Genomic DNA, 25,168 nt, shown 5'->3' on the forward strand with positions numbered 1-25,168 from the left:
AGGGACCTATTCATTCAGCTTTACAGCGCGATTGAAATTTAAAGGCAATCTTCCCGGTTTAGCAAAGACTGCATTGACGGTAAACGCTGCATATGTCAGCTCAATCGAAAATTACCTTTAAAGCCGCAATATCTAACTTTGGCAACCCAACCAAATTTATATAAAATTGTGTTATTGATCTGTCATTGTCATTGAAAGCAAGTCTAAGAAGCAGTGGATCTGTTCTATGTGAGCTATTTCTATGCTTCTCGTTCTTCGTTAAATTTTTTCTTCTTTTAATTTCGGTTCTGTAAAGCATCTTCAAACAGCTGAAAATAAAATATTTTTGGTTATAGTAAAGACATTTCACAGCGGTTTAGATGGTACAAAGATTCTCTACACTATACTTGCTTGTTTTGTCTTATGATTTTGTGATCTTATGATTTTGTTTCCCATAATACACATAACCATACTAATAGTAATGGAGTTGACACAGAATAGACTGTCTGGTTGCTCTGGATGACTACTCAGTAATGGGACTGACAGTTTCTGAATCAAGTGTCAAAGCCCTCCATCCAGGATACACTGCTGTGGAAATCAATGCACCTCTGAAAGTGATATCTGGAAAGCCACTTTCTGCAATGAATCATTGTAGTTATACATCAATAAATATTGATAATCAGCAAATAGACTGATTCTGAATTTCTTATTTGTATTTGTCATCTGTTTTTGTTCTACCTTATGTAGTATGACAGTGCATTCGGAAAGTATTCAGACTCCTTCCCCTTTTCTACATTTTGTTGCCCTACAGCCTTATTTTATAATAATGACAAAGGGAAAACAGGTTTTTAGAAGTTTTTGTGAATGTTTAAAAATAAAAATTAACTGAAATATGTTATTTACATAAGTATTCAGACCCTTTGCTATGAGACTCCAAATGGAGCTCAAGTGTATCCTGTTTCTATTAATCTTGATTGGAGTCCACCTGTGGTAAATTCAATTGATTGGACATGATTTGGAAAGGCACACACCTGTCTATATATTGTCCCACAGTTGACAGTGCATGTCAGAGCAAAAACCAAGCCATTAGGTTGAAGGAATTGTTCGTAGAGCTCCGAGACAGTATTGTGTCGAGGCACAGATCTGGGGAAGGGTGCAGCATTGAAGGTCCCCAAGAACACAGTGGCCTCCATCATTCTTAAATGGAGTAAGTTTGGAACCACCAAGACTCTTCCTAGAGCTGGCTGCCCGGGCAAAGTGAGCAATCGGGTAAGAAGGGCCTTGGTCAGGAACCTGATGGTCACTAAGACAGAGCTCCAGAGTTCCTCTGTGGAGATAGGAGAAGTTACCAGAACGACAACCATCTCTGCAGCACTCCACCAATCAGGCCTTTATAGCAGAGTGGCCAGACAGAAGCCACTCCTCAGTAAAAGGCACCTAAAGGGCTCAGACCATGAGAAACAAGATTCTCTGGTCTGATGAAACCAACCGCCACATCTGTTGGAAAACTGGTACCATCCCTACGGTGAAGCATGGTGGTGGCATCATCATGCTGTGGAAATGTTTTTCAGTGGCAGGGACTGGGAGACTTGTCAGGTTCGAGGGAAAGATGAATGGAGCATAGTACAGAGAGCTCCTTGATGAAAACCTGCTCCAAAGCACTCAGGACCTCAGACTGGGGTGAAGGTTCACCTTCCAACAGGACAACCACCCTAAGCGCACAGCCAAGACAACACAGGAGTGGCTTCGGGACAAGTCTCTGAATGTGCTTGAGTGGCCCAGCCAGAACCCGGACTTGACCCGATCGAACATCTCTGGAGAGACCTGAAAATAGCTGTGCAGCGACGCTCCCCATCCAACCTGACAGAGCTTGAGAGGATCTGCAGAGAAGAATGGGAGATACTCCCCAAATACAGGTGTGCCAAACTTGTAGCATCATACCCAAGAAGACTCGAGGCTGTAATCTCTGCCAAAGGTGCTTCAGCAAAGTACTGAGTAAAGGGTCTGAACACTTACGTAAATGTCATATTTCAGTTTTTAAATGTTTTATAGATTAGCAAACATTTGTCATTATGGGGTATTGTGTGAAGATTGATGAGGGGACAAAAAATATATATTTTAGAATAAGGCTGCAACATAATGAAATGTGGAAAAGGTTATTGATCACTACATTGTTGGGTTTAGCGCTTGCAAGAAAGGCATTTTACTGTACGTGTGTATGTGACATTAAAACTTGAAACCGATAAAAGGTCTCCATGCTCTAGTATATTATACAAATACTATTCATGAATATGTATTCTAGTATATTATACAAATACTATTCATGTATATGTATTCTAGTATATTATACAAATACTATTCATGTATATGTATTCTAGTATATTATACAAATACTATTCATGTATATGTATTCTAGTATATTATACAAATACTATTCATGTATATGTATTCTAGTATATTATAAAAATACTATTCATGTATATGTATTCTAGTATATTATACAAATACTATTCATGTATATGTATTCTAGTATATTATACAAATACTATTCATGTATATGTATTCTAGTATATTATACAAATACTATTCATGAATATGTATTCTAGTATATTATACAAATACTATTCATGTATATGTATTCTAGTATATTATACAAATACTATTCATGTATATGTATTCTAGTATATTATACAAATACTATTCATGTATATGTATTCTAGTATATTATAAAAATACTATTCATGTATATGTATTCTAGTATATTATACAAATACTATTCATGTATATGTATTCTAGTATATTATACAAATACTATTCATGAATATGTATTCTAGTATATTATACAAATACTATTCATGTATATGTATTCTAGTATATTATACAAATACTATTCATGTATATGTATTCTAGTATATTATACAAATACTATTCATGTATATGTATTCTAGTATATTATACAAATACTATTCATGTATATGTATTCTAGTATATTATACAAATACTATTCATGTATATGTATTCTAGTATATTATACAAATACTATTCATGTATATGTATTCTAGTATATTATACAAATACTATTCATGTATATGTATTCTAGTATATTATACAAATACTATTCATGTATATGTATTCTAGTATATTATACAAATACTATTCATGTATATGTATTCTAGTATATTATACAAATACTATTCATGTATATGTATTCTAGTATATTATACAAATACTATTAATGTATATGTATTCTAGTATATTATACAAATACTATTAATGTATATGTATTCTAGTATATTATACAAATACTATTCATGTATTTGCTGAGGGGATATCCTCTCAATTAACACACAGAGAACAATCTTATTATTCTTATTATTAATCTTATTTCATACAGACCTTTCATTGAAAAAAACAAGAATTAGGGAGTTATGTTGTTTGATTCATTTTGGTTCATTTGTGTTGAAAAATACAACAAAACAATGAACTGTAAGCTGTGGGAAGGGATTCATGATAACATTGCTCTCAGGGCAAAACGATAGTGATATTTTCTTCTCTTAACTGATGGACTTGCGTAGCGTTGTGGCTATTAGTGTTAGATTACATGAAATTCATAGCTGGTGTGATCCTGATGTGATCCTATGAGGTGAAGTTGATTCAACTTGAAAGGTTAATGCAACCAGCTACTGTTGCACTCATATTTCAAGGTTTCTCAACCTTGGAGCAGGAAAGTTCAACTGACATTCATTCCTGAGTTCTCTCAACACATTCGCCAATGTTTCTACTCCGAGTGTATTCAAATGAACCCAATTGTATTACATTGATTTGTTTGAATAATATGAATGAAGCTGGGGCAACATCATGATGGAAACGGATTAAAAACCGATTTTTGTAAGATTATGTCCATAACTTTAAAACAATGAATTCACTTCCATACTGAATCCAAGTTCCACATTTTCATTGAGTTTGTTCCGTGTTTCACCACCTCTTCCATGTCACCTAATAGCCTGGGGATGTGGCAGCTTCTCTGCAAACAGCTTGAGGTACAGACAGCACATCCTGGTAGAGCCTCCAACGGACAGAATCAACACATCCTATTTTAGAAACACTTGTTCATAGTAAAGTGTTATTGAGGGAGATGTTTGCTGTTGATAAGGTTCTTTCAACCAGAGAAATGATACAGAGAAATAATAATTCATTATTCACACTGTGGTAATCAATACACCCTAACGCCCCACTTATCAGTAAAGGATTGTAGAAGAAATGCTGATAAATACAAGAGAGTTTGTGGAAAATATAGCTTAAAGCTACAAAACAAATGTGCAGACACACCATAACTACTTCAGAAATACACTTTTAGGATTAAAATAACCATAGCAATGTAAAATGTTCATGCTCTGCATGGAAGCGCCACATACCCACGCATCCAAAATCCATGAGAACAGTCGCAACATACGAATAAGCAGAAATTTAAAGGAAAATTCTGTAAGGCTATTTTGTTTTAAACACCACCATCACCAAGAACAATGTTTAGCAGGTGCAATGGAGGACAAAAGTTTACATCACAATTTGTTCAGATACACCTGACAAGAGTTAGCGACAAACACACAAATTGAAAATAAACATTGAAAATCAAGTGAAACATCCTTACCTGCTTGTTCATGGTGGGCCTCTGAGTGTTCCACACCATCTGTGCTCATCTTAATATCTGTAAAAGATAAATACTGCTGATTTTCCTAAAGGATTGTAACTTCACCGGGACGGTGCAGCACACAGCTCTACCAGTAAACTCAAATTGAGGTTATTATAATGCAGTTTACTTTCAAATTTTCTCCGACATGTGATTGCTGTTATATAATATTCATAAGTTGGAGGGTATCCCCATTCAGTTACTCCAGCTCTCCTCTCTATCTGAACTCAGTCAAAACCAGATGAATCAAGTCAAGAGACACTCACAAAGTTTGTTGAAATGGCTATTTTTTGTTGTTGCTTTTTATTACATTGAATATAAGTATGTAAAACTTGAACAGGTAATTTATTCATTTTAAATAAAATAAAAAAATAATAATAATAATTACCTGGATTGAAGAATTGTTCCACTCACTGGTTTAGATAGCACTATGTGAATATGTCCTTTTTTTTCTCTAAAAACATGCTGGTATTGGGATAGAGATTTCACAAACCAACTCGTGCTCATCTGCATTTACCTAAGTGGGATAGTGGAGGAACATTGACCTTTTTTTAGTATCCCACACAGGCAGATAGACTTATGCAAATTACTCTCTCTGTGTGTCCTATCCAGTCTCAGTTCTTTTGCATAAAACAACAATGGGTTGTCTGCGAACTTAGGAAAGTTGCTCTTCAGTGTATGTGTTTATATAAAGGGAAGGATAAAGGGAAGGACAGCATATCGCAATGGCATAACTTAGCATCAAAGCAGGGCAAATTCGTGAGAGAATTATAGTTATTTGTCACTATGGAACGAGATTGAAATCTACCAATGGGCAGAAAAAATGAGCAGACTGCCAAAATCTGGGTAACACTTTTTAATACATTTCATGAATAAGCTGTATTTAATTATCAATACATGTCAATTTCGTTATTTGTAAACATTTATAAACATGTGCACTTACAGGCATTGTAAGCATTACAGTTCATTAGCATTTATAACATGTTATAACTGTATAAAAACGCTATGACATGTTTGGTTTGAAGTGCATCATCTGCTTCTTTTCACTACAAGACAACATTGTGCAAGTATGTTTTGAGAGGATGCCACAACCACAGGTCTGTCTGCCTGAATGACATGAAGAAAACCAGGGACACACGAAGACCTTCATGCAAAAAATTTTGGTCAGTCTTAAAACAGATAAAGAGAATATTGATGTCCAGTGGGAGAAGGGCCCTGGTGGCAGAGTAAGCAGCTACCTTGCTCCTCTCTTTGGTTGGCTTGTTGAAACAGCATCTTCAACGGTCTTTCGTGCCATTGGATACGCACGCTCCTTCACACATTGCTCCTACAGAAAGACAAATCCGCACATGTGCGTGCACACACATACACCATAAGGAAATCTGGAACAGCGCTCAACCTCGGACCCATGTAAGCTTGTCGTCTCCTAGACACATGCATTCAACAGTTATCCAATTAATGCACACATTCTGACAGGTTAGAGACCTAGGACCCACAGACCAAGCGAGTGTAGCGATAGCAGTAGGTTAAACTGATCGGTTTTGGAACACTACGCATATGTCATTCATTCAATTGTTGCCTCGTTTCATGAAACGTCATAATCTGCCACACCAAATTAGGTTACAAATCAGTTAGACTATGTTTTTATGGATATTGATGAATTAATGAATCAATAGTCATTCACTTTGCAGATCATGTAGTTTTTCTATACGTGGATCAAAATGTGGTTATAGGCAAATCTGGTCAGATGGTGCTTTAATCAAGACTGCTGGATATTAAAGGTTTGTTTGATGCAGTATAACAGCTAAGCCTATCATAAAGCTGTCAAGTCTCCTAAATGTATTTTGCCAGGCAACCTTCAGTCCAGTCATCACCAGAGGGCAGTCAAACTCCACAATGGATATGTGTGCATTATGTATATGGTGGCTTCGGAAAGGATTCAGACCCTTTGACTTGTTCCTCATTTTGTTACGTTACAACCTTATTCTAAAATGTATTAAATTGTTTTTCCCTCCTCAGTCTACACGGAATACCCCCATAATGACAAAGCAAACACAGGTTTTTAGAAATGTTTGCTAATTTATTAAAAATAAAAAACAGAAATATCACATTTACATACTGTAAGTATTGAAACCTTTTACTCAGAACTTTGTTGAAGCACCTATGGCAGCAATTACAGTATCGAGTCTTCTTGGCTATGACACTACAAACTTGGCACACTGGTATTTGGGGAGTTTCTCCCATTCTTCTCTTCAGATCCTCTCAAGTTCTGTCAGGTTGGATGGGGAGTGTCTCTGCACAGCTAGTTTCAGGGCTCTCCAGAGATGTTCGATTGGGTTCAAGTCTGGGCTCTGGCTGGGCCTCTCAAGGACACTCGGAGACTTGTCCCTGACTTGTCCCTGACTTGTCCCTGAATGTCTTTAGGTGCCTTTTGGTAACACTCCAAGTGGGCTGTCACTTTCTTTTTACCGAGGAGTGGCTTCTGTCTGGGCCCTCTACCATAAAGGCCTGATTGGTAGAGTGCTGTAGTGATGGTTCTCCTTCTGGAGGGTTCTCACATCTCCAGAGGACCTCCAGAGCTCTGTCAGAGTGACTATCGGGTTCTTGGTCACCTCCCTTCTCCCCCGATTGCTCAGTTTGCCCGGGCAGCCAGCTCTAGGAAGAGTCTTGGTGGTTCTAAACTTATTCCATTTAATAATGATGGAGGACACTATTCTTGGGGTTTTAGATGTCTAGATTGTGCATTATGATATTAATATGCCCACAAATCCAGCTTTGCAAATATGACACCCAACAGAAGAAGCATTAGGCCTAGTATAAAGACTAATAAGGATTTTAATTTGTCAAAGTTAGACACCTTTAGGAAACATTTTTGAACTTCAACTGCAGATGTTTTTTACATAAAACATTTTAAACCATAGAATTACTTTCAAATCAAACAACACAGTGACAAGTTAAGGCATTTACCATCAACCAATAATTTATAGATTTAAAAAATAAAGGTTTATGTTTTGTTCCTGGACGTAAGCTTTAGGTCCATTTTTGAAAAATCACTTTTGTTTGTAACAGTTCTTCCCTCAGAGAGACACATGTGCCATTATCATAATGTCCCAATGACACGCAGAACAGCAATCTCCAGTACAAGCTTAATCACTGGCACTTTGCACATTACGTTTGAAACGTTGAGACTACATAAACTTCTCAGTCCACTAATTTGTGTCTTCGGGTTTATCACAACAAGATAGTAAATCTGAAAATATATTGTTGATCAAAGAGGTAAAAAAAAGTATTGACTAAAAGTAGAACAGAGAAGTTCCCAGATATGAGTTGCCTGATGAATATCTCATACCACCATGAATATGACAGCACAATACTCACAGTTATCACTTCTGTATACCTATAGTATAAACATGACTTAAGTCAGTTTCTGCATATGATGCTACACGCTGATGCATTTGACAGCAATGACAAAACCCTTCCAGCGAGCCAAAAACAATTTGTCCCTATAGTTCAAGGTAAGAGTGTGGATATTGGTTACAGACTGTACTGTTTCAATACCCTAGTTCTTTTAACAGAATGTAAATAAATGTCTTTATTTTGCATTAAGTCAATAAAAACTACATCAGTTAAGTGATTCATTCACTACCATGGATGAATGTTTTCTCTTGAGCAGATCCACCATCCAATTTTACCCCAACGGAGCACTGAACAGCACTTTGACTGATGGCATCAAATCAAAACATTCATCCATAGTAGCATGGGCAATTCCATCTAGGTTGGGCGATATTACAATTTTCACATTGTCGATTTTCCCCCATTAGGCTCCTGTCCAGCTGCCCTAATACAGACACTTGCATGCCTAGGAAAAGTATTATTATATATGGACTCAACACACCACTGTAGGAAACATCCAACATTAAAAGCACATGGTTACAATAGATATGCTACTGTCTGGTTGAATCCAAATACCTTGGTGGTAAGTCAGAGACACTCTTCTGTCTGAAAATATGTTAGTGTAAGTCCAAGTGTACAAAACATTAAGAACACCTGATCTTTCCATGACACAGACTGACCAGGTGAATCCAGGTGAAAGCTATGATCCCTTATTGATGTTAAATCCACTTCAATCAGTGGAGATGAAGGGGAGGAGACAGGTTAAAGAAGGATTTTTAAGCCTTGAGAGAATTGTGTGCCATTCACAGGGTGAATGGGCAAAACACAAGATTTAAGTGCCTTTGAACAGGGTATGGTAGTAGGTGCCATGCACACCGGTTTGTGTCAAGAGCTGCAATGCTGCTGGGTTTTTCACGCTCAACAGCTTCCTGTGAGTATCAGGAATGATCCACCACCGAAAAGACATCCAGCCAACTGTGGGAAGCATTGGAGTCAACATTTCGGCCCCTTGCGGAGTCTATGCCCTGATGAATTGAGGCTTTTCGGAGGGAAAAACTCAATATTAGGAAGGTGTTCCTAATGTTTGGTATACTCTGTATACACTTCAAGGCCTCTTGCCAATCCCCTGCCATGCTCAGTCCAGATGAGGAAAGAACTAAGGGCAAAACCAGCTGCTTTAGGTCTCCTCATCCCATGGGCAGAGCTGTTTATGGGGGACGTAGTAGTCAAAGCGGTAGCCCTTGCTGCAGCTCCTGATGCCACACTTGTACGGGTTGGTCCTTCCAGCCGCACCCCGGTGGCTGCGGCAGTATTTGAGCAGGCAGGGGAGCCACTCCAGACGTAGGTGATAGCTGCAGAAGCATGGCTGCCACAGGTCCAGAGTGGAGGGGCATCGCTGCAGACCAGAGACGTCCACTGTCTGGGGCAGGGGCTCAAACTCTATTCCTGTAGAGACATTTTGACTTTCGATCAAAGAATGTCTGTTAAAATGCATGGGAATGAACTTCATAGCTGTGCAGATAAACATCCAAAAGCTTAGGGACACTTAGGCAACAATATGGGGGAAAAAAGCTAGGATAGACAGAATGAAAACGTTCCTTTAAAACACCCAAACAACACTAACAGAGCATCTGAATGGAAGCCAAACTCACCTTTATCCAGCCAATGCTTGGTGTCAGCTGTCCGGGTATAAAACCCCTCATGGGCCTCCTTACACACGTTGTGGATGAGTGTGTTGAGGTGCCCTGCACGACTAACGTTCACCACCATGTCCATGTGGAGGTGTTCCACCCCACGCTTCTCCTCTGCCGTGCGGACCAAGTGGGGGTTCTTCTGTAGAATCCCATCACAGAACAGCTATATTTTAAAATGCGAGGAAGTTCAAAAAAGGACAAGTATTGCTGGCAGAATAAATTTAGCAATAGAATTAAGCTCCACTACTTTGTGTGAGGATTAACAGTTTGGTGGTAAGTTAGATAACTTTGTGCATCATTTTTACATTATGGGCTAGTGATGAAGATACTGTATTGAAAGTCCAGGACGAGGCTTATTCTGTGTCTGGGAAACCAGCCCTATAATATGTTATTATAACACAAAATGGGTCGTTCCACCAATCCGGTGCCTTTTGAGAAGTTTAAAAACAAAGTTCTGTCGTCAGCTTCATAGAAATACGTATGTGGGAAGAGGTTAAATTTTAAAAAAATACTCCACTACCAGTCAAAATTATAAAACACTTACTCATTCAATGGTTTTTCTATATTGTACTATTTTCTACATTGTAGAATAATAGTGAAGACATCAAAAATATGAAATAACACATATGCAATCATGTAGTTGACCTGTTGGGGGACGTTGATAAACACCTTTTCCCTCTTTACTCTCTCTACTCTACCGATGTGACTATTGAAAATCCTTTGTTAACATAGAGAGTCTGGTAACGGAACCCTATTTCGGTAATCCAACCAGTTGAAAATATGTGTTGGTACTTACTGAATATGATGTCAGATCAGTTCACATCTGAGACATTATTACTGATGATAGGACGACATAAACTGTATCTTGGGCCTCCCGGGTGGCGCAGTGGTTAAGGGCGCTGTACTGCAGCGCCAGCTGTGCCATCAGAGACTCTGGGTTCGCGACCAGGCTCTGTCGTAACCAGCCGCGCCTGGGAGGTCCGTGGGGCGACGCACAATTGGCCCAGCGTCGTCCGGGTTAGGGAGGGCTTGGGCGGTAGGGATGTCCTTGTCTCATCGCGCACCAGCGACTCCTGTGGCAGGCCGGGTGCAGTGCGCGCTAACCAAGGTTGCCAGGTGCACGGTGTTTCCTCCGACACATTGGTGCGGCTGGCTTCCGAGTTGGATGCGCGCTGTGTTAAGAAGCAGTGTGGCTTGGTTGGGTTGTGTATCGGAGGACACATGCCTTTCAGCCTTCGTCTCTCCCGAGCCCGTACGGGAGTTGTAGCGATGAGACAAGATAGTAGCTACTAAAACAATTGGATACCACGAAATTGGGGAGAAAAGGGGGTAAAATTCAACAACAACAAAAAAACTATCTTGGAAAGTCTACACATTCTAGTTCAGATTCACATGGAATTGTTGAGTGATTTAAATGTTTAAATATGAAAAGATTAAATGTAATTTTAGCTTCTAAATGAGAGAATTGGTTTTCATGAGTAAACTACACTCAACTCAGAGGCCCCACCCATGTGAACAGACAATGGTTGTAAACGATGAAACACGGCCCTCTCTCCCAACCCTTTACAAAAATGTAACGTCCTGTTCCAAGGACGTGAGGACCTACAGAACTAAGCCAACCTCAGCAGGAACCTAATGAAATTAGCATCGAATTTCAATGTGAAGATGACGGTCAACACACCGAATGGATGAATTTTGACAGCCAGAATATAGCATGAGCTTAAAAGTATGGCAACATGGTATGAACTTCGAACTCTTATTCACTAAAGAAGTGATACCTCCAAGCCGTTGCGTTAGCGCAGCAACTGTAGACGTGGGCTAGGAGAGGATGGACAGAGTATTTGTTCTACCACACGACGACGGTAATACCATGTATCCAGTTTACCACCAGCGACATTCTTCACAGGACAAGAGATCCCTGCTGGGCAACCCGGCCTACTATCTATGACCAATCTACCAAAGCGCATTATAGAGAAGATAGCCCTATTTGGTAAAAGACCAAGTCCATATTATGGCAAGAACAGCTCAAATAACAAAGAGAAACAACAGTCCATCATTACTATTAAGACACGAAGGTCAGTCAATCCGGAAAATTTCAAGAACTTTGAACGTTTTTTCAAGTGCAGTTGCAAAAACCATCAAGCCCTATGATGAAACTGGCTCTCATGAGGACTACCACAGGAATGGAAGACCCAGAGTTACCTCTACTGCAGAGGATACGTTCGTTGGATTTACCAGCCTCAGAAATTACAGCCCAAATAAATGCTTCGCAGAGTTTAAGTAACAGACACATCTCAACATCAACTGTTCAGAGGAGACTGTGTGAATCAGGCCTTCATGGTCGAATTGCTGTAAAGAAAACACTACTAAAGGACAAAAATAATAATAAGAGGCTTGCTTGGGCCAATAAACACTTGCAATGGACATTAGACCGGTGGAAATGTGTCCTAAGGTCTGGAGTCCAAATGGGAGATTTTTGGTTCCAACCGCCGTGTCTTTTTGAGGTGTGGGTGAACGGATGATCTCTGTGTATTTCCCACAATGAAGCATTGAGGAAGAGGTGTGATGGTGTGGGGGTGCTTTACTAGTGACACTCTGTGATTTATTTAGAATTCTAGGCACACTTAACCAGCATGGCTATCACAGCATTCTGCAGTGATACGCCATCCCATCTGGTTTGGGCTTAGTGGAACTATAAATTGTTTTGATCAGGACAATGACACAACACACCTCCAGGCTGTGTAAGGGCTATTTTACCAAGAAGGAGAATGGTGGAGTGCTGCATCAGATGACCTGACCTCCACAATCCCCCAACATCAGACAAATTGAAATGGTAAAGTAACATGGTTGACTGTGTAATAGGGTTGACAATAAATCCCTTTGTGACAGGGGGAATGGAAGATTGTTGTGTGCAATACGAATTGGCAATTAAATTAAATTCATTTAAATTGAAACATTTCTAGCCTGTCTATCTAGGGGTAAAAGGGTTGACATGTTACGCTCAACCCATTCAGTTTTCCAACACAAAACAGAAAATTTCCAAAAAGTATAGTACCAGCTCACCTGCTTTTAAACTATGATATGTTCAATGTAAAAAAAAAAATAGTTTCACCATATTGAAAAGACAGTTCGGTAACAGTTGATCTTAATGAGGGAAAGGAAAGGGAAAGGGGGGACACCTAGTCAGATGTACAACTTCAACTGAAATGTCTTACGCATTTAACCCAACCCCTCTGAATCAGAGAGGTGCAGGGGGCTGCCGTAATCAACATCCACGTCTTCGGCGCCCGGGGAACAGTGGGTGAACTGCCTTGCTCAGGGGCAGAACGACGACAGATTTTTACCTTGTCAACTTGACTTCAAAATTGACTTCCTCAAAGCAACAAAATAACTAGGGCTTTACCATGATGGTGAAAACTTGAAATGTTGGGGTTAAGGCTTCCTAGAAGTCACAGTGAAAATCTGGCACTTTTGCAAGTCTTTATGGATAATTCAATAAATCTATTTTTAATATCCATGTGGTCTATATTAAAGGGTAGTTAATTTAATATAAAAAGCTTTTAAAATGAAATATTAGTGCAAAATGTATACTTAAAATATCAAAAGGGATGGAAAAATGCACTCTTTCATGTAAAGACCCATCTCTTATAATAACACAATTGGTACCATACCTCCACATCCAAAACCTGTCCCTAGTTACCTCTCCCTATGCCCTATATGGGAATGATGGCCCAGATTATGAGGGACAGTGGTGGTTTGTTACAGCAGCTCACCTGTCTGAGGCGAGCCATGGACTCAGTGGGGATGATCTCGTGGTGATCGAGGCGCGAGACAAAGCACAGCACCTGGTATTGGTTCTGGCCTCGCTCTGGCTCCCCCAGGATCAGAGCTCGGACGATCCTCACATCCTGAAAAAAAAGAGAGAGAGGAGAGAAATAGGAAATATAAACAGGATATAAATTCACATATTAGTGATACACTATACACTGAGTGTACAAAACATTAAGAAGACCTTCCTAATATTGAGTTGCTCCCCCCATTTTGCCCTCAGAACAGACTCAATTCATCAGGGCATGGAGTCTACTAGGTGTCGAAAGAAACTACATACATACTGCATAGCATAAGGGAACCTTCATGTAAAAGTGCTGCCAAAACTCCACTATGCGTTTGGCATAAGGATAATCCATAAATAAGTAACTACTATATCAAGTGTCATGTCTGTTATGAGGGCTGACCTGACCTAGAAACATGAGACCTGAATCCAACCCTATACCCACATCTGTCACAATGCTACACTGACTTAATTTTGGCTATCCCAAAATAATGTGGTTAACATGTACATATCTGATAATCAGGCTACAGAGCCTTCAGAAATTATTCTCAACCCTTTACTTTGTCCACATTTGTTGTGTTACAAAGTAACATTTAAATGGATGTGATTGTCATTTTTGGTCAAATTTCTACACAAAATACTCTTTAAATGTCAAAGAGGGAGAAAAAAATCAAACATTTGTAATAAATAAATTTTAAAAAATGTAAAAAATCGAATGTATCGTGATTGGATAAGTATTCAAGCCCTGAGTAAATACATGCTAGAATCACCTTTGGCAGCGATTACAGCTGTGAGTCTTTCTGGGTAAGTCTCTAATAGCTTTGCACCCCTGGATTGTACAATATTTGCGCATCATTACTTTTAAAATTAATCAAGTTGGTTGTTGATCATTGCTAGACAGCCATTTCCAAGTCTTGCCATCGATTTTTAAGTCAAAATTGTAACTATGCCACTCAGGAGCATTCAATGTCATCTTGGTAAGTAACTCCAGTGTATATTTGGCCTTGAGTTTTAGGTTATTCTCCACCTGAAAGGTTAATTTACTCTTTCAGTGTCTGTTGAAAGTAGTTTGAACAAGGTTTTCCTCTAAGATTTTGCCTGTGCTTAGCTCTATTCTATTTATTTTTTCTCATAAAAAGAACCCCATAGTCCTTGCTGATGACAAGCATACCCATAACATGATGCAGCCACCACCATGCTTGAAAATGTGAAGAGTGGTAGTCAGTGATATTGTTATTAGATTTGCCCCAAACATAATGCTTTGTATTCAGGACATAAACTACATTTCTTTGCCAATTCTTTTGCAGTTTTACTTTAGTACCTTTATTGGCAACATAATGCATGTTTGGGAATATTTTATTCTGTACAGGTCTCCTTCTTTTCACTCTGTCAATAATGTTAGTATTGTGGAGGAACTAAAATGTTGTTGATCCATCCTCAGTTATCTCCTATCTATTAAACTCTGTAAGGGTTTTAAAGTCACCACTGACCTCAAGGTGAAATCAATGAGCAGGTTCCTTCCTCTCCGGCAACTGAGTTTGGATGGACGCCTCTTTCTTTGTAGTGACTGGGTGTATATTCAATGCCTGCTTTTTAAGAAAATGTATCAAGCTACCAATAGGTCTCATTCTTTGCGAACCATTGGAAATAAATAAAAAATGAAATTCACTGCTCGACCGAGGGACCTTACAGACAATTGTATGTGTGGGGTACAGAGATGATGTAGTAATTCAAAAATCATTCTTGCCCTCAGAAAACTGAACACATGAATGTTCTTGCAACGTTCCATTAAACGTGTCTATAACATTAGCACTATTATTGCACACAATGTGAATCCACGCAACTTACTATGTGAATTGTTAAGCAAATTTTTGCTCACAAACTTATTTAGGCTTGAATATTTATTGACTCAAGACAGTTCAGCTTTTAATTTTTAATGAATTTGTAAAAAATGTAATTCCACTTTGACAGCCTGAATTTAAAATATATACAATTGAGTTGTTTTGGTCACTGGCGTACACATGATGCTCCATTTCATGTGTAGGCCGGTGACCATAAAGAATACATTTAATATATTTTAAATTCAGGCAGTGACACAGCAAAATGTGGGATCAATTAAGGGGTGTAAACACTTTCTGAAGGCACTGTACCTATAAGGTAGTAGTTTTGGAATTGTTAGTTAGATTACTCGTTGGTTATTACTGCATTTTCGGAACTAGAAGCACAAGCATTTCGCGACACTCGCCTTAACATCTGCTAACCATGTGTATGTGACAAAAAAATTTGATTTATTAAGACTTTGAAAAATGCAGAAGAATCAGCAATCAAAACAATCCTTGTATCACAAGCGTTCATATTATTTTTGGGAAGCTTATTTTATTCTGAGTTCAGACATATGCAGTTTGTATGTGAAAACTATTTCTAAGATAGATAGTCTACTATAATTTCCGAACACACTTCACTCGCACCAAGGAGGGAGGCTCGTGAAAGCACATGTGCAAATCAAATATACTGCACATTAACTCCGATTAAGGTGTTACATTTTCTAATAATTCAAAAGATAGCAACAACAACAACAAAACTGGTGTTTCAATTTGTTGATGGTTACTCCGCTTATGACCTTACCATAATTAGGATTATGCCAAACTCAGAGTAGTGTCATAATCAGTTGAATATATGAATATAATATTTAATCATTATTGTGCATGTAAACATACTCATTCTTAAAACTCCCAGTAGAACACAAAGCAGAGGTAAACATCCCAGTCGGCCGAGTACACAAAGGAAGACAAGGCTATCTGAACAAGGAACAAGTCCTTTTCTTCCCTTCATTTACCCATCCCATTGGGTTGATCACCCTCGGAGTAAAACAAGTACCATGATTCAAACACTCTGGTCCTCAAGTTGGAGATGTCGATAATGAGGTCAGGGAAACTGTGGAGTGGTTGAGGAAGAAGAAGAAGGATGGGGGACTCTTGTTTCCCCCACTGTGACGGTAGAACATCCAGAGGAGCAGATGGATGGGGTATACAGAGTGGGGGAGGGGATGGGAGCATTCCTGGAGGGGCCTGTGTACAACTCGATTCAAGGCAGGTTTCTTATGGTCGAACTCCAGGCCACCTACAGGGCTCTACACAGTCTACGCAACGGATCCGCAATGGATCTGCTCGAGGTTAGTTTGCATATGTACTTTTGTGAGGCTGGATTTTTGGAATGCAACGCAAATGGAGCTCCATAGCTCAGTCTGCGTAGACTGTGAAATCACTGTGGTGGGCCCTTAACCTCTCAATGGGCAACAAGTGATTGTCTAATGACTAGCATGATCACTAGAGTCCAAGGAAAGCTATATTGAGACATGGTTTGGGGATTGACCCGACAAGATAGGAGGGATTCACACCGACAGAGGATACAGAAACAAAGCTATTTAAATAGGGATTAGGCCGCACGTTGAGAATATCACCACATTCTGTGAACAAAACATCAAATGTCTTTATATAAATCTTTGAACAAAGTACCCTATAACATAGCTTGATTAAAATGCTTACTGAACACACCAACACTGATAAAATCGTCATGAACAAAAAAACAATGTCAAATGTTACTTTCTCAAAAGGATTGTATTTTTACCAATAACTGCACTGATGCTGTAAAAACATAGCCTGTACAAAACAAGCTTCCATGGGGCAGCTAATAGCTGGAGGTGAGGGTGCGGAGATGAATGCGTAGTTGGCTCATCATGCATACAATCTGATATAACCTGCATGGGTTTGCTGCTGCCCTGGTTCTTCATGGGGCCTGGGTTGGCATGGTAAATACCTCTCACTGACAGACAGAAGAAACGCACCACAGAGCCTCCGATGACAGGTCAAACTGCAGCTCCCATAGGGATGAAGTGAGAGGTGACTCTCTTCCTTCATCTTATCCCCATGCCATCACAACCTGGGACCAAACAAATGACAGATGGCTTGGGAATCGCACCAATGGTTGAATTGAGATAAATTCAACAGGAGATAGATGTATGGCGGGGTATGAGGGAGATTTACATTTCTCAACTAGGTTTGAGGCAGAGGGATATTTTCCGGTTTTAAAAACGGAGGTTTCTTAAGATCATGCTGAAAAAAAGTGTTCAAAGTGGATGTATACAACGGTCTACAGTCCTGGGTACCTTTAACATCATTCCAGCTTGGCAGATTGTTCCCTGTCTGGTGAAAAATGCAATATGGCTTGAAATGTCATGGTATTGACATTAAGGTCTGAAAGGCAAGAGTAGTTTGTGGTTGCCTAAAATGTTGATTCATCTGTTCACATATAAAGGGAGGGCAGGAATAGGGGAGGAACCAGAAACAAACAACAAAGCTGTCAAAAAGACTTGAAAAATAATACCAGAATGCATCTGGAAATCTCAGCCATTGATGCAGGATTCTCTGAATATTGCACAGCCCATTTACTTCTTAAACAATAATGATGTTATTCTCCAGTTAGACTCTGTCCCCTTTCTGCTCCCCCACTTACACACCATATAGGAAGACAAATATTCCCTTCATTTTTTTCATTGCACCTTTTCAACAGGTTCCTCTACAATATGAGATGTCTCGCCTGGCTGTACAATAACTCCACTCTGGCAGCTGGCCTTCAGAACAATTCCAACTTTCCATAAATCTGCATAATGCCGACAGGAGTAGATTGGAAGCACGCGCGCATGGAGTGAGGGAAAGCTTCTGTCCAAATTGACTTGAACAAGACAGAAGAAAATATGTCCCGTTCCCCTGCCTGTTAACTGTAACCAGATAAGCTATTGGGGGACAATAGTTGTACGATTCCTTGATTGCTCTACAAGTCAATAAGACTTTGAATGTAATGTCAGGATATCCTGGGTCATTGTAGGGAGTTCATTAGCCAGGGTAATATCAAATGCCTGCTCAATCAGGGGAAGTTCACAGCAAATCCTCATTAACAAACACTTGTATTGATTGTAATAATGGACAATACAAAAAAAAATAGGCCTATGTTCATATTCTATAACAAATATGATATAATTCCAAAAGTCAGTCCAAGAGGACCATTTGTCTTTGGTATTTCATCCCTTACAAAAAAATATTGCTGCAAAAGGGCAGTAATTTCAGTCGGCTGTGGTACTTTGGAAGCAGTAATTGCAGAATAACTGCAGTTATACTACAGTAAAAATAAAAAATAAAAAACTTATTTTGGACACCGTATTTACAGCATACTGCAGTTATACTGCACTCTGACTGCAATATTTTCTCTTAAGGGTTATGAAAAGATTTGTCTATTTGGCAACACAGCAGCATATAGTTAAATAGAAATACAGTAGGTCTATAGATAATGGATAGGCCTTTACAATATAATGTCCAGGATATCTATATAATAGACAGCCTAATGGTGTGTGTATGTGTGTTTATATATATTGGTAGTAACATAATGCAGCATATTACAAAGTTTTTAAAAACGGTTGTAAATATTTACATTGAAGAATATTGACTTAACTCACCCGTTTGAAATCAAATACCACAGTAATATGAGTACCATCTCCTTGCTTGAACTCGACTGTAATGTCATCATTCTCACTGTTGGCGTCCAAAATCTCCTCCCCAATTAGTCCATCACTTAAACGCACTCGTACTTTTAGTTCTGAACAAATCCCAAGCGATACAAGAGTTACCACTAGCAGAGAAATCCGAACTGGTGGCGATATCTCACTTGCATACATTCTGAAACTCATGGAATAACTTTAACTATTAAAAATCTGTCTACTACCCTCGCTATAAATCATCTTGAAATCGGTCGCAAATATTTCCAAATCAGCGAAAAGTCCTGAAAAGTCTGCATAAAAGTTCAATCTATGATCCACAGATTTAATTCAGGATTGTGAAATCTCTGCAAATGTTGGTGGCTACCATCCCGCATTGATCGTTGTGTCGCCCGAGTATATTCTATATTCTGGTACATTGTAGCGTTTCTGACGTCTGTGAATATAACGTTCTTGCGCACAATCATTAGGCTACTGTAACATTTGCGCTCTTCGTTCAGACGACTTTAACCAGACTTAAATTGTGGCAGCCTTCATGAAAAATTGGAAGTCCTCATTTGAGTTTACTACCCCGTTCCCGTCACTTCCTCTGACGAACCTACTGCACTGTAGGCCTATTGTGGACAATTGCGGGCTCGCAAACCTAAAGAAATATCACTCCCCTAACAATACTTCCCAAGAGGCGCCAATGACATCTGTTGCAGAATAAATTAACTCCTGCCCCATTGATTCAATAGTTTGCGCAATAATACACTTAAATGCATCAATGTGCCCAATTGTTATCCTAAATGCCCAATTGTTATCCTACGCCTAGGGAAAGTAATTATTGAGCTTGACCAAACTTTTCTAGGGCATACAGATAGATCCCATGCCAAGCAAAGAATAGGTCAAATTAAAATCCGCCTGTCTCTGTCCCCCCAAAAACAACATTAGATTGATTGGGTAATACATGTCTTCTAATAAGTGGTATTTAACAGCAACTTAATCACCAAGCCAGTGATTTTTGCCATATTACAACATGTGCTGTGATAATTGCTTTGTTTGATCTATAACCTGTTAGTTCAACAAACAGTTAGATGACCTAAAACATGGTCAAGCAAGTTAATGTTTATAAAATGTTCGGACGACTAACCAACTATTGAAGTCGCAAAGAAAACAGCAACTGTCTCGATTCTTCCAGCACCAGTTCAACATAATCAAATCACCTACAGTATGCTTTGTCTAATACAGTTACAACTAAAAGATACCAAACATGATGTAGTTCAATCAATCAAAACTAAATATGATGTGGATGTCCATGGTTATAATTTATCTGTGTATGTGTGCGTTCATGCAAGTAGAAAACATGTTGACTCACCCTTAGAGAAATGCCAATGTCATCCGCCTCTCTTTCATGTTGACAAAACGATGATCTATGACTGTCATGTTGACGGTTGGATCGGAATTGCCTGGAATTTATGAATTTGTGGTTGGATCAGAATTGCTATTATAATAATTGGTCAGTACAGAGAAATAAGTAAAACCACAAGTCCAAATCCCTATCTCCACCCATGGCTAATTTAGAAAATGGCCAATTTTAGTTAGCTAGCCATTGGAGGACAACACAACTAGATGTAACTATAAAAATAATAATGTTTGGTTTTTGATGTGATGTGATTGGTGTGAAGCCGAAACCAAACTGGCTTCTCTTGACACTTTTTTTGGTGTGCCAGGACCATTCACAGTTGAGCTTGCTCAGTTCAGCTCAACACTCATTGGCTATTATTTTGATATATTTTTTGATCAAGGGAGTCCAAATTCTCGCTGGCTTCCCTTGCATTCAATGCTATGGATGGCAACATATCATACTCATAGTTATAATTGTAATCATAAAAAAATATACATTTTTAAATGGCTAAAAGATAGTTGTTTACAGGGAACTCACTCTACAACTATAGATGAGGTTAGGTGGAAAAAGGACTGGGAGGGAGAAATATATCATTTTAAATATGCTATTGGACCAAAAACTGATTTAGCTAATTAAATCTATATTGTCCAAATAATGATGATCCACACTTCTTTGGATATATATAAAGTAATCTATTGAGCTCACGAGTAACAAATACATTTTTCATTATGGTGGGAGATTATATACGGTCTTAAGTATCTCAATGGATCATAAAGGAAATCACATAACACACTATCACCCTCATGCACTTAAGATCACACATATCATGGATACATTAGAACTAATGGATAATATGGAGGCTAAAAAAAAACTGACCTCGTGAGATGAACATGGAGGAGGCTTAATCAAGCTCTTGACTACTTCGTTGTGTCATTCTCGATGCACCAAAAGTTTTAAACAAAGTGTTGATAGGAGACCACATGCGATTGGACCACCATCTAATTGGCCTCCATATAACTCTTACTGAATTTCCACGTGGACGGGGGTATTGGAAATGTAATCAATGCTTATTGGATGACAATTTGATCTTAAATGGTAACGACGTGCGCTGAGAGTCGGGAAGCAAGTTCAGGGAGTGAGTGTTTTAATAAATAAACAGAAACATAGTACAAAACAAGAAACTCGAACAGCACACAGACATGAAACAGAAACAATGACGCCTGGGGAAGGAACCAACGGGAGTGACATATATAGGGAAGGTAATCAGGGAAGCCCTGCCAAGCAGAGTAAAACAAGGCTGTGTGTTGTCTCCATATCTAGTTATTATGGCCATTGAAATGCCCTGTCAAGCAGAGTAAAACAAGGCTGTGTGTTGTCTCCATATCTAGTTATTATGGCCATTGAAATGCTAGATATTAAAACGAGATCCAACAGGAACATCAAAGGGTTAGAAATACAGGGGTTAAACATAAGTGTCAATGACTAAAGTTTCTTCTTAAGTCTGCAATCTGGATCCCTGCATGGTCTCATTGAAGATCGAGATCACTTTTCTAGCCTATCTGGACTAAAACACAATTATGAGAAGTGCACCATATTACGTATTGAATCGTAATATGGGCTGATGGTGAAGTAGACATACTTGGTATTTATATCTCTAAAAATATAAATGCACTTACCACAACCAATTTCAATAGAAAGTTGGTCAAAATAGACAAGATTCTGCAATCATGTAGTGGTAAATACCTGTCTATTTATGGAAAAATCACATTGATTAACTCTTTGGTCCAATCACAGTATGAGCAAATAATATTTCACTTTATTTGGAATGCTAAGCAAGACAAAATTAAAAGTGCCTATTTATATAATGAATATGAGTTTGGGGGCTGAAATGTTTCAATATTAAAGCATTAAACCGCCCACTAAAGAGCTTCACTCATACATACGTTATACTTAAACCCAAACTGGTTCTCCAGTAGATTATTAAGAAAGGCCTCGAAGTGGTAGGCCACAAAAGCTCACAGAACGGGACCACCGAGTGAAGCGCATACCGTGTAAAAATAGTGTCAAATCCGTCTATCCTCGGTTTCAACACTCACTGACGAGTTCCAAATTGCCTCTGGAAGCAACTTGCCTCAATAACTGTTTGTTGAGAGCTTCATGAAATGGATTTCCATGGCCAAGCAGCCGCACACAAACCTAAGATCACCATGCGCAATGCCAAGAGTCTGCTGGAGTGGTGTAAAGCTCACCGCCATTGGACGCTGGAAAAGTGGAAACACGTTCTCTGGAGTGACAAGTCACGCTTCACCATCTGGCAGTCTGAGGGACAAATCTGGGTTTGGCAGATGCTAGGAGAATGCTACCTGCCCCAATGCATAGTTTGATGGAGGAGGAATAATGATCTGGGGCTGTTTTTCATGGTTCTGGCTAGGCCCCTTAGTTCCAGTGAAGGGAAATATTCCCTCTACAGCACAGAATGACATTCTAGACAATTCTGTGCTTCCAACTTTGTGACAACAGTTTGGGGAAGGCCTTTTCCTGTTTCATCATGACAATGCCTCTGTGCACAAAACGAGGTCCAAACAGAAATGGTTTGTCGAGATCGGTGTGGCAGAACTTGACTGGCCTGCACAGAGCCCTGACTTCAACCCCACCAAACACCTTTGGGATGAATTGGAACGCTGACTGCGAGCCATGTCTTGTCACCCAACATCAGTGCCCAACCTCACTAATGCTCTTGGAGCTAAATGGAAGCAAGTCCCCGCAGCAATGTTCCAACATGTAGTGGAAAGCCTTCCCAGAAGAGTGGAGGCTGTTATAGCAGCAAAAGTGGGACCAACTCCATATTAATGCCCATGATGTTGGAATGAGATGTTCGACGAGCAGGTCATGTAGTCTATAAGAACTGTTACAAAAAAACAACACGTCAAGTTTTTCAATTTAAATTATTATACAAAATTCTTTCCACCAACAGAATGCTACATATATATATATATATATATATATATATACATATAACAATCTAAACTGCAGATTTTCCTGCGAAGAGACAGAATCATTAGATAATTTATTACGGTATAGCCCCTATGTAGCTTGTTTCTTGTACAGGTTCAGGAATGGCAAAAAAAATATCAACATTCATTTAAAATGTAACCTACAAATAGCAGTGTTGGATGGTTTGGAAAGTCAATCTATCAACAATAGTATAATAGGTTTGAAAGGTTTTCATCTTTTTATGACAATCTGTGGATATAATTAGATTAAAAAGGTTAAACATAAATGTAAAATATCACAGCACATGGAAACCAAATGAAGGTGGTCTACGGTGATAGGTGGGATGTGCTGAGAGTAGCTGAGGGGTGGGATTAAGGAGTTTATGATCAGTAATCATATTATTGAAAACACTACATACCAGAGTAAAATCTAATGTATGTACAGTTCAAAGGTTTGGACACACCTACTCATTCCAGGGTTTTTCTTTATTTGTTACTATTTTCTACATTGTCGAATAATAGTGAAGACATGAAAACTATGAAATAACACATATGGAATCACGTAGTAACCAAAAAAGTGTTAAACAAATCTAAATATATTTTCGATTTTATATTCTTCAAAGTAGCCACCCTTTGCTTTGATGACAGCTTTGCACACTTTTGGCTCTCAGACAATGAGAAACAAGATTCTCTGGTCTGAAGAAACCAAGATTGAACTCTTTGGCCTGAATGCCAAGCGTTACAGCGTTACAAGCCCAGCCAGATCCCAGACTTGAATCCGATGGAACAGCTCTGAACAGACCTGAAAATAGCTGTGCAGCAACGCTCCCCATCCAACCTGACAGAGCTTGAGAGGATCTGCAGAGAAAAAATGGGAGAAACTCCCAAATACAGGTGTGCCAAGCTTGTAGTGTCATACCCAATAAGACTCGAGGCTGTAATCGCTGCCAACACAGTACTGACTAAAGGTTCTGAATACTTACAGTGCCTTGCAAAAGTGTTCGGCCCCCTTGAACTTTGCGACCTTGATTACACACAGGTGGATTGTATTTATCATCATTAGTCATTTAGGTCAACATTGGATCATTCAGAGATCCTCACTGAACTTCTGGAGAGAGTTTGCTGCACTGAAAGTAAAGGGGCTGAATAATTTTGCACGCCCAATTTTTCAGGTTTTGATTTGTTAAAAAAGTTTGAAATATCCAATAAATGTCGTTCCACTTCATGATTGTGTCCCACATTTTGTTGATTCTTCACAAAAAAATACAGTTTTATATCTTTATGTTTGAAGCCTGAAATGTGGCAAAAGGTCGCAAAGTTCAAGGGGCCGAATACTTTCGCAAGGCACTGTATGTAAATGTGATTTTTCCATTTATATATTTGGGGGGGGGCCCGACTAGTGGCATGTATTCATGGATGCCAAGGGAAGCCAGACTTACCCAAAATATTGACCAAGAAAAAAAATATATATATTTGGTCTCTGTGTTTCATAATCTTCTTTCAATTCGCAAGAGGCTGAATATACCTCACCTGAGAAAGCATCCGAGTGAGTGAAACAGTGCCCCTCTGTCTCTGTATGTGTAGCCCATCTATCTGATACTGTCTGGTCAAAAAGAACATGATGTGTTTTTTTTATAATTATTAACCCATCTCTC

The 25,168-nt window shown here is 39.0% G+C and overlaps 2 protein-coding genes across 6 annotated transcripts in view; both read right to left on the reverse strand.

Moving 5' to 3' along the window:
• The window catches only part of LOC135548875 (POU domain, class 2, transcription factor 3L-like), a 28,916-nt gene extending 23,696 nt beyond the window's left edge, over window positions 1-5,220 (reverse strand). For 2 of the 5 annotated variants that reach the window (XM_064978928.1, XM_064978927.1), the window contains exons 1-2: window positions 5,055-5,220; window positions 4,628-4,684 (exon numbers count right to left, since the gene is read on the reverse strand). In XM_064978928.1, the coding sequence (XP_064835000.1) occupies window positions 4,628-4,666 (39 nt within the window). In that variant the 5' untranslated portion in view covers window positions 4,667-4,684; window positions 5,055-5,220. Of the gene's footprint in view, window positions 1-4,627; window positions 4,701-5,054 lie in introns of all 5 variants that reach the window. The other 3 variants (XM_064978929.1, XM_064978926.1, XM_064978925.1) reach the window with 2 other exon arrangements.
• Window positions 5,221-6,750: 1,530 nt separating this feature from the next.
• On the reverse strand, window positions 6,751-19,701 carry LOC135548016 (out at first protein homolog). The gene is made up of 4 exons (XM_064977209.1): window positions 19,095-19,701; window positions 13,527-13,661; window positions 9,712-9,892; window positions 6,751-9,505 (listed from the first exon to the last, which is right to left on the reverse strand). Exons 1-4 carry the CDS (start codon window positions 19,323-19,325, stop codon window positions 9,237-9,239), a joined length of 816 nt encoding a protein of 271 aa, XP_064833281.1. The 5' UTR covers window positions 19,326-19,701; the 3' UTR covers window positions 6,751-9,236.
• Window positions 19,702-25,168: the final 5,467 nt, after the last annotated feature.

This window comes from Oncorhynchus masou, chromosome 11 (assembly GCF_036934945.1).
Source record: "Oncorhynchus masou masou isolate Uvic2021 chromosome 11, UVic_Omas_1.1, whole genome shotgun sequence".
Lineage (NCBI taxonomy): Eukaryota > Metazoa > Chordata > Actinopteri > Salmoniformes > Salmonidae > Oncorhynchus > Oncorhynchus masou.

What these genes read in the sequence shown, in the direction of transcription:
- LOC135548016 (XM_064977209.1), bottom strand. Translation starts at nt 19,325, where the DNA reads ATGAGTTTCAGAATGTATGCAAGTGAGATATCGCCACCAGTTCGGATT. An exon ending in CCATGGCTCGCCTCAGACAG is followed by an intron (nt 9,893 to 13,526) that starts GTGAGCTGCTGT and finishes GGGATTCTACAG; the next exon opens with AAGAACCCCCACTTGGTCCG. An exon ending in CAAGCATTGGCTGGATAAAG is followed by an intron (nt 9,506 to 9,711) that starts GTGAGTTTGGCT and finishes ATGTCTCTACAG; the next exon opens with GAATAGAGTTTGAGCCCCTG.